The sequence below is a fragment of the Lytechinus variegatus genome, chromosome 4, assembly GCF_018143015.1.
Source record: "Lytechinus variegatus isolate NC3 chromosome 4, Lvar_3.0, whole genome shotgun sequence".
NCBI classification, from domain to species: domain Eukaryota; kingdom Metazoa; phylum Echinodermata; class Echinoidea; order Temnopleuroida; family Toxopneustidae; genus Lytechinus; species Lytechinus variegatus.
This window is the reverse complement of record NC_054743.1, coordinates 32,131,507-32,145,068: the sequence shown is the minus strand read 5'-3', so window position 1 is coordinate 32,145,068 and position 13,562 is coordinate 32,131,507. Positions and strand designations below refer to the sequence as shown.

Genomic DNA, 13,562 nt, shown 5'->3' with positions numbered 1-13,562 from the left:
GTAATGCACCTCTAAAATACTGGAAATATGACGTTTTCAAGCAAAATTTATGACAGATTGCACAGCACATGTAAGTCCACGTCAAGAAGAAACATTTAGGCCTTCCTGATGATGCCCTGCGTATCAAACTGGTTGTCGAAATGACAATTATTTTTTTCTCAATTTTATATATGATAATATATATGTAATTGAGAGAGTCAAGGTCACAACAGAATTTGTAAACATTGATTTATCTTGAATTAACAAGGGAAACAAACTAACGAAGAATAAAAGATGAAAAGATTTTTATGATTAATGAAGTTTAGAGGTTCCAACCAACACCAACCATTAACCGTAGTGACTGTAAGTTTACACAATGATACTGCAAAATACCTTATGTCGCCATGACAAGTATCATTCTACTCATAGATGTTGATTTGCTAGAAATATAGCACAGATGACAGAAGTTTTTAGAAGTCAATTTGACAAGAAACCTTACATCACCATGTCAAGATAAAAAGTCAACTTGAAGAGGCTAATATTAGCTTGACAAAATAAAAGTATCTTGCCGTCTCATTAAAGTACATTGCATGTTAAATCTTCCATACATATACAATATCTTTGAGCATGTACATGATCTCTTCATAATTACTTCAGTCATTTCTTCAAAAAGTGAAAAAATACTGATTTTCACAAGAAAAATATTTTTACATATTATAAAACAAATCCCAATGAACACCTATCCACATCATGTCTTGGTGACTATTTTCAATCAACTGATAATACAATATAACATTGTGCATCTGACAATTTTAATACAAGCAGTACTGTATTGCACTTAGTGAACAAACATGTATAGAACTTTCAATGTGTAATATTATAGCCCTGTGAACTCAGACCATGCATTGAAGCAGTCTACAAAGTTAAAAAACCTAACTGAACATAAACAATACAGAATTTGTCGCGTTCCCGCAGAAAGGCCGTGAACGCGCCCATGTGCGCAAAAAAGTACATTTTCAAGAAAACGCAAATTATGTTTTGACCTTATTTTTGTGCCTTGCTTAAATGGGCTATTTCAGACCAGTATATACAAGGGGGGGTCAATTTGACCCCCCCCCTCAGATCTCAGCCGCTGATCGCCGCGAAAATTTGCAAGCGCGAAGAGCCGGATGTAAACTACAAGACTGTATAGTTAAATTTTCAAAATATTAATTGTTTACATTCTTTATTTAATTATGCAAATAAGTATATGAAATTTGCCCTAAATTTGTTTTTTGTGTATGTTTTGGCTTTTAACTCAATTTATATAGCTGGTAAAATGCCCATTTTTGATGGGATTGTCAATTATTACATTTCTAACCTACAAAAAATTGCAAAAATGTAATTAATTTCTTATGTATTTCATTGTTTTTTAAAATTCTTATGTATTTTTTTGTTTTTCAAACTTTTGTTTTTTAATTGTTTTTTTCCAATGAACTTTGTCAGGGACTCTTTTGCAATCATAAATAGCATATAAAATAATTTGAAACCAACAAAAGTAAAAATAAGCATACATTTATGATTTTTGGTTGAAAAACACAATTCGCATTGACTTTGTACACGGAATCACGTTTTGAGCAATTTTGGGTCTGACATGCACTTATTAAATGTTGTGTAATTTCAGAACCGTGTACCCGGGCGTTACAAATTTGGTCGCAAAAGATGCGCAAGACTTGAAAATAAAAAATCAGCGAGCGGCGTGACGGCGTAGTGAAGAAATTTGTTGAAGGGGGTCAAATTGACCCCCCCCCCCCCGATTAATAACGGTTAAGCAGCTAGTGTATTATTTTCTGTCCTAATTCTCATACTTTCTGATAAAGCAAGATGTTTTCTTCATTGATATTTTTATTGTTCTATTTAAAACACTCTGAACGCTTTCTAATCGTAAGAAGAAACACCTTACGCCCTTTTCCCGGGAAGAAAAATGCGCAATCCGCTGATCCAGTGACCGCAGACAGGCTGCTAGCGCGAATCGGTCTATGTGCGCACGCTAGTTGAGAAGCGTCTTGTTCCCAGACTAAGGACGTATCTATGTGCTAAAGCACATGGGAATGTTTTTGCTTATTATGTCATGACATCAAATTAAGGTTCAAGAATGGTTACAGAAAAAATTTTGTGACATGCTTTTTCCATTTGCAATAAAACAAATTTCATGTTTTGGCGCCAAAATACGTTAACAGCCTTTCTGCGGGAAGGCGATGGATTATAAACATGGAGATTAGAAAAATCACCTCATTGAATGAACTATTGACTTTGTACACGGAATCACGTTTTGAGCAATTTTGGGTCTGACATGCACTTATTAAATGTTGTGTAATTTCAGAACCGTGTACCCGGGCGTTACAAATTTGGTCGCAAAAGATGCGCAAGACTTGAAAATAAAAAGTCAGCGAGCGGCGTGACATCGTAGTGAAGAAATTTGTTGAAGGGGGTCAAATTGACCCCCCCCCCCGATTAATAACGGGTAAGCAGCTAGTGTATTATTTTCTGTCTTAATTCTCATACTTTCTGATAAAGCAAGATGTTTTCTTCATTGATATTTTTATTGTTCTATTTAAAACACTCTGAACGCTTTCTAATCGTAAGAAGAAATACCTTACGCCCTTTTCCCGGGAAGAAAAATGCGCAATCCGCTGATCCAGTGACCGCAGACAGGCTGCTAGCGCGAATCGATCTATGTGCGCACGCACGTTGAGAAGCGTCTTGTTCCCAGACTACGGACGTATCTATGTGCTAAAGCACATGGGAATGTTCTTATTATGTCATGACATCAAATTAAGGTTCAAGAATGGTTACAGAAAAAATTTCGTGACATGCTTTTCCATTTGCAATAAAACAAATTTCATGTTTTGGCGCCAAAATACGTTAACAGCCTTTCTGCGGGAAGGCGATGGATTATAAACATGGAGATTAGAAAATCACCTCATTGAATGAACTATTCAGCATTTCAAGTTCCGATATGATTTTATGATAGCATCATCATCAACATTAACCATTCAGTCTAATAAAAATTCTGAAAGATTTCAATATGACATCACAATCACCATTGAATTTATTGTCATCATGCGATAGGAAGTTTCAATATTCATCATCATCTTCATCATCGACATCGTCTTCTGATTCGAACTGCTCATCATCGATGTCACCACTGGACAGGATGATCTCAGGGCACTTGAAGTTGAAGCGAGGACATATCACATCAAAGTTCTCACCTGGATAAAAGAAACAGATGATGGTACGCTCAATACCTTCAAATGCAAACAATTTTTGTGTAACTGTCAGAAATAATTTAGATAAGTAAAAAAAAAAAACATTTTTGTTCTTTGCCTAATGTAAAAATTTATCTTCCAATGACATTAATTTTTATGGAATTGTCAGCGGTAGTTTAGAAGTAAAGATTTACTGAAGTTAACAATTTTCTTTCCCTTCAATGCGAAATGGGATATCTTGTTGTGGAATGAGCATCATACATGTATTTGACATAAAGTTACATATGAAGAAACATTTCAAGACATTCTAATCCTGAAGATATTCTGCAATTGAATAATGGGCAAGATTTGCTGCTCTCTACACTATCATCAAATATTTCAAAAACTTAGCCTTGCTCAAGATTTCAATGTTAATGACGTGGCCACCACCTCCATCATCGGAAAAGCAGCACAAATAGTCTCATTCTGCTATGCAGGAGAGACAAATGTGTTGATAAAAACTCTCCATTTAAACTTTGTGAGACACTGTCCAGTTCCTGCTTAGAATGCCAACTCATATGCGTACGAAAAAAGTAAAACTCACCGGTTTTAAGATTAACAAAGGTAAAATGACCCTCCATGAAACCACCATCACTATCGAGTGGTGTCCAGCTACAGTATGAGAACTTAGCCCCAGGCTTCATCACAGGGTATAGTCCTATAGGATAAAGAATGGGGGAAAATTTACATGGGGGGCTTGGGCAGTTTTACCCCCAAAATGCTGAAAAAGAGCCCTGAAAATTAAAAAAGCCCAGGATATTCCCTTTTTTTTAACTGCAACGTTAGAGCTTATTCAATGCAACAGATTTAGGCTGGACACATAAAGTAGCTCCAAAAATAAAAAATATACATATTTTTTTGGGGGGGCTTATATGTTCCACTTTTTTGCAGAAGTGCAATTTTGTTTGACCATCTTGCAGATGGTCTAATTATCAAATCAACCAATGCCATCATGGCTAAACCCACTTGGTCTAAGTGTCATTTAGTCTAATTACTGTTTGGTCTAACTGTCATTTAGTCTAATTACTGTTTGGTTCAACTGCAACGTTAATCAATTGGTCTAACTACCATTTAGTCTTATTACTGTTTGGTCATTTAATCTAATTTCCACTTTGTCTACTTATACCTTTTCATATTTTGTCAAATGAAAACTTGTTTCATATTATTTACATAGTTGATATGTGTACGCAAGCAAATGGGAGGCTCAATGTCACACATTCGTACCGTTGCACACAAGACGTACCATCCAAAATGTACCATTGCACAGCTTTAGGAGGTGACGTCACAATGCGATTTCATTGAATAAGGTGACAATGCGCGTACAGCCCGCTGGCTAAATGCGCAATGCTGTCCAAGATCATGTGCTTGTGGGATTTGCTTTTCGCTTTCAATATTTTTGCTCCCTTTTCATAGATTACAGGTGGGAAAAAGTTTTTTTTTTTCATATTTTCAGTAGATTCCAAGGCGTTGTACAACACAAATAGCGAACATTCTTATTTGTGCAATGGTGCGAGATTTCGCATTTGGTGAAAGAAAGAAACGCTCTATTCAGCTCGGCTAACGCATCGTTGAATAGAGCATCTTTCACCTCATGCGAAATCTCGCACTCAAGCCTATTCGCTATTTGTATATAATCATATAACCTATTGTTTAAGTGGATGTCAGACGAAAAAGGTATAGCCGAACTGGAAATTCCCATACCCTTGCCGACCATGTATATTATATACTCACCAATCACCGCCTCACCGTTGACCTCGTGATACTGTCCCTGGGAATCAGTTATCTCCCAATGCCGGCTAAGTAATCTACATGATCCTAGATGAAGAAAATTAGACAAATGCTTTATAAACCAAAGCGCCAACGATAAAAATAGGGTATGGGACCACGCACAAATCTGATGCTGAGGTTTGGCAAAAACAAATCACATAACTTTCCAATGTAAGGGATTTAAAGTAGGGTGATTCTTGTCACCTGTCAGTGAGCTGTTTTGCTATTATAATAGTCTTCTTATGCTACGTAAAATGCCACACTATCAACTATTGGTCAAGTACCTTTTACAATGCACAGGATTTTCAAGGGATGAATCCTACCATGTCCCCATTTACCTCATCTGGGGTTGGTGTGGCAAACTGTGGATAAATCCCTTGCGAGAGAAACTTAATGCCATGGCTTCTATTCAAACCCATAACCCTCTGATTGAAAGGCGAAAGTCAGAACCACTAGACCACAATGCTTCCAAAGAAGTAGAAGAGAACACAAAATCTCATTAACTATCCTTTGTTTTTCCAAGAACCAAACATGGCTTAAAGTACCAGCAACAGAAAGTGTTGTTTGCATAAGACATTGCGCGCATACGACAATAGTTTCCCTTGATTGAAACATCACTTACTGTCGGCTGGTACGTTTTCATCCATCGTCATGGAGATCCGATATGCAAACAGAGTCCTCATGTTATTGTTCTTCCAGATGTGACTGAGACTTGGTACAAATGACGTTGACACAGTAACCTTCACATCTCTTGTCACGGCAACACATGATGGTTCATGGTAAAACCTATCAATAATTGGAAAGCAAAAATATTTTTTTCAAATTGAAATATTGGAAGCCTGTAATATAAAGTCCTTAAATAGGAAAAGTTAATAAATATTTGACAAAAATGCTATTCCGTATTGCTTTAAATCAAATCAGAACTACATAGGTTGGTACCCAAATGCCCGCTTTTCATGGGCAAGCAACGATTTCGTTTCTCTCCCCAGCTCTCGCAGAATTGTAGCTCATAATGAACATACTATATATAATGAATTTTCAGACTTGGCGATATATCATGTTATCGGCAATATTTTGCCAGCAATAATCAACTAACAATGAAATCAAATATCAACCAGTACTACAATCCTAACCTTTATTTCCAATATAAAAAGGTTCAATATGTTGCCCTTTTTCAAAATATAGACCCAATGGCCGTATTCTGAAGTCAGGTTTAACTTAGACCATGGTCTAACTCTGCTGAAATTATCGCAAGCCAAAAGTGTCAAAATTTTTTATTAAGTTGTATGCTTCTTATGTTTACTGTGCTCTTTCCTGATTCATTGATGGGGAAGACAATCATCTTATTTCAAGTCCTAGACAATTATGAATGATTTGGGAGCCAAATGAGCTGAAATATGATGCCTCTACCATTAGTGATTTATGCAACAATTGGCTATCCATACTTAAACCACAACTTTAAACCTGAGTTTAAGTTACACCCGATTTCAGAATATGGGCCAATGAATTGAATGATCAGAAATCAAACAAGCATAGCTGACCTAGTGATTTTGGATGAAGAAACAATGAGTTCTGGATCTCCAAGCTTGGTAGCGAGTTTCTCTAACCATTCCATGTAGTTTGATGCCTCCACAAAATAACCTGCAAACTTCTGTCTCCTTACCTACAGGTAAAAGTAAGAAACATACCGATAAAATAAAAACCTTGGAGGTGTCATTGATTGGTGTCTTGTATTTCAATGCAGGGGTTTATCTCCTGTTACTGTGTCAATTTCCTAGGGCAAATATAAAATTCCTTTTTTGCTGCACTCAACCCAGGTGATGAAACCGGGGATAGTTCTGCTAAAGCCAAAATAATTATGTTGCATTACTGTTAAAAACTCTTACAAAGATAGTAAATGATGTGTTTCTTTTCTCACAGTGGCACTAATACATGATAACTGCAGCATTCAAGAAGCTACAGTAATCCTTCATAATTACTTTGACAAATCTGCAAATCTTAAATTTTATTTGCAGTGGACATATACATGCCTCCTGAACGTTACATCACGGTAATGCCGGATTTCCAAATATTTGGGATTTGTGAATAACTATTTTTGAGCAAGCGCCCTGAGTACCCCGCTGAGGCGGATACCGGCGCTATACAAGAACCCATCATCATCGTGGGTCGTGTGGTCCAGTGGTTAGAGCATTAGACTCATAATCACAAGGTTGTAAGTTCAAATCCCTACTTTGCCATTGTCTTTACTTTGATTAAAAAAGGCCCGAGAGCAATTTCTGTCATCTATAAATTCAGCCACTATGACTGATTAACCTAGACGTGAAATGTTTCCTAGGTCATTGGTTATATACCAGCTTGGCGTTTACCAGCAGAGCGCTGTCCTGCCGAGTTCCTACGGGAGTTACCATGAACAGAAACAGATACAGTGTTCCTGGGTTCTGTGTAAAATATATGTTAGATATGACCAACTGTACAATAAGCGTAACTTATATCTATGATCAAAATATGTAAGAACGTTTACAATCACTTGTGAATATTACATGTAACCACATCGCTATTGTAACACCCCCAAGATTTGCATCACTTACCTGGGTGAGATAGTAGACACATCCTATAGGCAGACCCACTTTCTCACTCACGCACACAACCTGACCATAGTTTGTGTAGGGGCACCAACTCAATGCTAACATACCCTGAATATGAAGAAACATATACTCTATGGTATTATCAGGAAAAAAACATTTGGATTACAGATAGGGAATATTTTATAAATGAGGGTACTTTCATAGCTACAATACAATCTCACTAATGAAAAATAAATGAGAGAATATGGCTGAGTTATGCACTGCTCACATCATACAGGAAAGACTGATATACATAGAATAAAAATCCATAGATATCTCACATTCATGGTAAATCTTAATCCTAAATAGACTGGGCTATTTTGACACCTAACGGGGGGGTCCTTATGATCTCGGCCGTCGATCACGACAAGAATTGGCACATATGCGTTATCCATGGCATAATCTTCAAAACTATTAGATCAAATTCTGCAAAATATCTCATTAATAATTTATACATAAATTTTTTTCGTTCATAGACTCTTAATAGGAATCTGATCAAATGTATTGTAAACAAATTTAACATCACATATATTTTCTTATTTATTTCATTGTTTTCTAAATTTCTCATGTTTTATTTTTTTTTTCAATGAAAACTGGACTTTATTTTGACCATAAACAAGATGAAATTGATTGGTTTTAAAGTAAAAGGAAAAATAATGATACTATAATGAATTTTGGCTAAAAAACACTATTTGCATTGGTGTACACAAATTCACATCTTTCAGCAATAAAACCCAAATGTTTCAAAATTTCTATTGATTCATTCCTATTAAGGACTGGACATCAACACATAGGTATGTCATAGACCATACCTAGAGAAATAACCACTTACTATTTTTGGCAGGGCATTCTTAATATTGAATGCCAGTGGCACTGCTACCTCCATGCTGTGATGGTCATAGACCTCTAGGTTCCCAAGCAGAGATCCCCTCCCAGGAATGACATCCTGGCCATTATGGATAAGATAGGAACAAGCCAATTCTAGAGGCAAAGGGCGATCCATCATGGCTTCTATTGCATCTAGCTCACTCTGGTCTATCGGCCCTGGTAAAAGAAGACAAGATCGAACATACTGTAGCTTCTAATTTAGTTTCTCATTTGTGTCTCAGATTGTTGTTGAAGACATGGCATGAAATTTAGTCAAGCAACAACTGCTCCAATTCACAATACACACAATTTAACAATAAAGTAAGGATTCAGAAATCTTTAGGCAAATTCTTAAATTTTCCTGATTCATTGAGCATAAATTGTAGGTTATAACTTATCGCAGATTTTTTTTTCACATCAATAGCTTTGAATGATATCATTATCTTGTTTAATTTCCTTTGGCCAACTTATCTTATATTTCAGAATAAGAGGCTTCTTAATTTAATCTATATGAAAAACTGAGTACTATTATTACAATGATTGTATATTAGTATTATTAATGTATATCAACATCATCACTGTCATCATCATCATCATCACCATCATCATCATCATAACCATCATAACCATCACCATCATCATCATAATCATCACCATTTTCATCATCATTATCTTCATTATCATCATCACCAGCATCATCACCACCACCATCACCATCATCATCACCACCATCATCATCATCATCATCATCACAATCATCATCATCATCACCATCATCGTCATCATCATTATTTATTCATATTTTTATGTACATTGATTACCTTTGAGAGATGATCTTGTTCCTGGGCTTCTTGCCTCCAATGCGCTTTCAATCTTGTTCCAAGCAGACCTGACCTTGGCGTAACAAGTTATGTACTTGCCCCAGTTCCTGTGCCACTCCAGGAAATTCTCCTTCCAGGAATCTGAAGAATGCTTTCTCCTGAGGGACAAGGAATAAAAAATTATGGGGAAATTTTAAATGCATCGTTGACACTGACCGACATACAAGTAACTTTGTAGCCCAGACTTTGAAACAGAGGGTCGTAGGTTCAAATCCCAGCCATGGTATAATTTCCTGCAGCAAGAAATTCATCCACATTGTGCTGCACTCAACCCAGGTGAGGTGAATGGGTACCTGGCAGGATTAATTCCTTGAATGCAGGACCGCTGAAAGGCAGCTCGAGCTAAAGCTGGGGTAATAATAATAGTAATGCGCCTCGGAATAGAATATTTATAGATAGATGGCGCTATATAAATGCCTATTTTTATTAACTCCTTTTACGCCCTCTCCCATTTCTTTTTATAAAACTGCAATTAATCTGAATGCAGGAAGATGGGACTCTAATGCCATCAAAGCCAGAAACGAACACGCCTATTTGATAATCCCAAAATTGGATGATTATGAATACACGAATAAACCTATTAACATCTTTACCATTCTCATCATTGCCCCTTCAAAAAATAACTAGAAATACCACTGGAGATAAATAATACCCCCTTCCCTATTACGGTGGCCATATGTGGGGAATACATTGAATTGATAACGCTGTAATAAAATGAGGTAGTTTGCTCTGCAATGTTTTCCTTGAATTGTTGCAATAATATGCTGTTACCATAGCAATGCAATTACCTGACATAATACGAGAATGCATCTTTCATGACTTTGCACCAAGACTAATGTATGTGTAAAGCCCCCTGGGCATTGGGTGATAACTGAGGAAGCAGTTTTATCCACAAAATTTGCAACAGACCTTCTAACTGCCCAACTGAACCCTGTTTTAATACTATTTTTATAAGGGGGGGGGGGGTTACGAATAAAACTCACTCTTTGTCCAACCAACACAAGTCTGAAAATTTCTTCCATAGGTTCTCTGCATTTGAGAGCTGATTCAACCTTTGGCAAGTACATGCCACACATCTGTAGGAGAAAAAAAAAATTATAGAGGAAGTGAAAGAGAAAGAAGATGATAATTGAGGAACTCTTCTAGTTATCATGCAAAGGATGTGGAAAAGGTGGAGGATGAGAAAAAAGAAAAGATCGGGAAAAAGGTCAAGTTAAGAAGGAGAGATAGAAAAGGATGAGAAAGAGGATGGCTCAAAAAAGGAAGATGACCAAAAGGAATTGTCAACTTGTAAAATTGGAAGGGGAGTACATGTATGACAAAGGAGCCAATGAATGATTTATCCAGTAGATGTGAAATGGTAATCAGTTATAAATATTTTACTGAAAATTTGTGAAAATTGAGTCAATGAATATATTGATGAAGAGAACAAAGGGGAAAAGGAGATGAAGCAAAATACAAATATTAGGAATCTATTTATTAAACAAAGAGTCATACCGTACCTAACCAGACATTGTATATCAAGGCAGTCCAAGATCTTTATAATAAGCTCATCTGGCAGATCTAGAAGAGTTCTAGCTGCAGCCATACTGACATTGAAACACCTACTCTCTCCCTGTATAATTAAAAGAAAATGAGATTAATTGCAGTTAATCTATCCTGATTGTCATTCATTTCTCTAACTTCTCAGTCTACTGGACTCCAACTTGCTTCAGGAGGATAGAAAAGTATTTCTAAGGGAAAAGTCCACCCCAACAAAAAGAGTGAAAGATCCAGCAAGCATAACACTTAAAATTTCATCAAAATCGGATGTAAAAACGAAAGTTATGACATTTTAAAGTTTCGCTTTATTTCACAAAACAGTTGTATGCACATCCTGGTCAGTAAGCAAATGAGGAGACTGATGATGTCATCCAATCACTATTTCTTTTGTATTTCATTATATGAAATATGAGATATTCTAATATTCTCCTCATTGTCAAGTGAAAAAACAATTCCTCCATGAACATGTGGAATTAGCATTGTTCAATACTATATGGTTCAGTCAAGTTGGTCCTTAATGTCACATCTGTAAAATATGAAATATTGTATAACTCAAACAGTAAAAAGCAAAAGAAATAGTGAGTGATGGACATCATCGACTGACTGTTTTTCATGACACTGAGATGTGCATATACCCGTTGTGAAAAATAAACAAAACTTCAAATGCCATAACTTTCTTATTTTACATTTTGATGAAATTTTCAGCATTATGCTAGTTTGATTTATTTAAAATTTATTCAAATCAACATTTTTCTGAAGTGGACTTGGCCTTTAAATGCTTAAAAAACTTCTCTGAAGTGATTTATTATTGAAGAACTCATAAGGCCATGAAGGCAGAACTGCTAGCTAAGCCATGGAAATTTAACACTATGTACATGTGAAAAAGTCACTGTATGCAATCATCAATAATAAAGAGGCTCGTAGTCGTGCAATTTGCACCTTGATTAATTAAAACCCAGGATTACGACGTTTACCTTCAATCAGACTTCAGTTTCACTTCACTCAGTGCAGACTGCAGTCAGACTAGCCAGGCGTCTTCTAGAGAGTAAAAATCATAAATTTACCAACGTAAGGTTACTCTCAGGGCAAGTCCAAGAAAAAGTCACCCTAGAAGGCAAAATTTCATTTTTAATTTAAGAAGTTATCTTTGGTGGGGCAAGAAAGCCCAAATGTTGAATTTTAAAATTTTATTGAGAAAAATTTGATAATATGCATATTTTAGCTAATTTGGGGCACCTAATTTGCATAATTGGTCAAATGGGCATTACGTATGGGACAATTATGAACTCATAGAAAATAATTTAAACAAAACTTGTGAGATAAAGTCATAGGTGGGACATGGACCCCTTAACATCTTATTACTTTTGGAGGAAAAAAAGTGGTGTCATCTAATTAATTATGCAAATTAGGTCTTGTCCAAGGATGGAATGTCCCATACGTAACATTTTGAGGATGTTTTTTTAAGTTATTTCTCATAATACAATACTTGTATTGTTGCATCTCTTGGAAGTTCTAATTTATAAAGTATGAAAATGTTATACCCAAATAAAAAAAAATAGAGTTTACTTTTTTAATTAAAAGTTAATTAAAAAATTGTTACGTATGGGACAACATGTTACGTATGGGACATTTACACACAATGTCAATGGGGAGATTTATGTACAAAGTGAATGGAGAAAAACAAATTTCTAGAGTGCTCTACTTTCCTTAGAAAATAACGAGCGTAGAAATGTCGGAAATGAAGTTTACATGATTTAGGGCAAGATCTTTTCTAAGGTCGAAAGTAGAAATCTCGGGGGTGAAAGTTTCAGGTTTTGGCTTCCGTCGTGTGTGTTAATGAGAAGACCTGGCTTCCTTTGAGAGTAACCTTAGTCCTTACGTTAGTAAATGATTTTTACTCTCGAGTCTAGAAGCCGCCTGGCTAATTCAGAGAGATACTAGACTGTCTAGAGTCTCAGGAACGTCAGGAAAGGAAGGTCTTTTTCCTTATTCATTTGATTTATCGCCAGGTCTGGCCTCTGAATATTTAAGTGCAGTGATTCATCGTATGTATCATTCACAGCGCTCTAACTTTTAACATTAAAATGTGAGCTGGCCTACATCTGAATGGAGCTAAGCCCAAGCCGCCCCGCCCACCATGCCCGCCACTGGGGGCCGCGGGGCCGGGCCCGGGGGTCAACGTTCGCTCCTCCATCACTCCCTCTCTGCGGCATTTTACTAATTATAGTAGTAGGAGCTCGGCTTTAATTTCGATCCTCTTCCCTCGCCTTTTTTTCTTCAGGCCATTAAACATCGTAATGCGCATCATTATGTTTACTGATCGACTCACCTAACTTGTTAGGCCTATTTTTCATCAGTCTACACGGGTACCACTGCACAGCCACACAGCTAACTTCATGGGATTTGTTTTGTGTGATGACAAAGACGCTAAATAACGAGATATCACAATCCTCCGGCGCGGCGCGGCAGCTGCAGGAGGAATTATGTTGCGCACTCAAAACGCCCCACCCCCGGACCCCACCCCTGTTCCCATTAAATCGATGTAATGGGGTTGCCCCCCCCCCATGGAAAATGAAAATGAGAAAAAAAGGACAGACGCCAAATCAAAGGGTGAA

General features: G+C 36.7%; 1 protein-coding gene across 1 annotated transcript; it reads right to left on the bottom strand.

Moving 5' to 3' along the window:
- Nucleotides 1-1,565: 1,565 nt before the first annotated feature.
- LOC121413860 (F-box only protein 3-like) lies at nt 1,566-13,358 on the bottom strand. Its single transcript, XM_041606835.1, has 11 exons — nt 13,277-13,358; nt 10,908-11,020; nt 10,389-10,481; nt 9,346-9,503; nt 8,490-8,701; nt 7,622-7,726; nt 6,575-6,696; nt 5,656-5,819; nt 4,998-5,081; nt 3,811-3,924; nt 1,566-3,230 (listed from the first exon to the last, which is right to left on the bottom strand). Exons 2-11 carry the CDS (start codon nt 10,991-10,993, stop codon nt 3,097-3,099), a joined length of 1,272 nt encoding a protein of 423 aa, XP_041462769.1. The 5' UTR covers nt 10,994-11,020; nt 13,277-13,358; the 3' UTR covers nt 1,566-3,096.
- Between the last annotated feature and the right edge of the window lie 204 nt (nt 13,359-13,562).

Excerpts from the sequence above, each read along its gene's own strand:
- LOC121413860 (XM_041606835.1), bottom strand. The coding sequence starts at position 10,993 with ATGGCTGCAGCTAGAACTCTTCTAGATCTGCCAGATGAGCTTATTATA. Across the intron at positions 9,504-10,388 it reads TTGTGTTGGTTGGACAAAGA|GAGAAAGCATTCTTCAGATT; the intron begins GTGAGTTTTATT and ends CTTGTCCCTCAG. Across the intron at positions 6,697-7,621 it reads GTGTCTACTATCTCACCCAG|GTAAGGAGACAGAAGTTTGC; the intron begins GTAAGTGATGCA and ends TTTTACCTGTAG.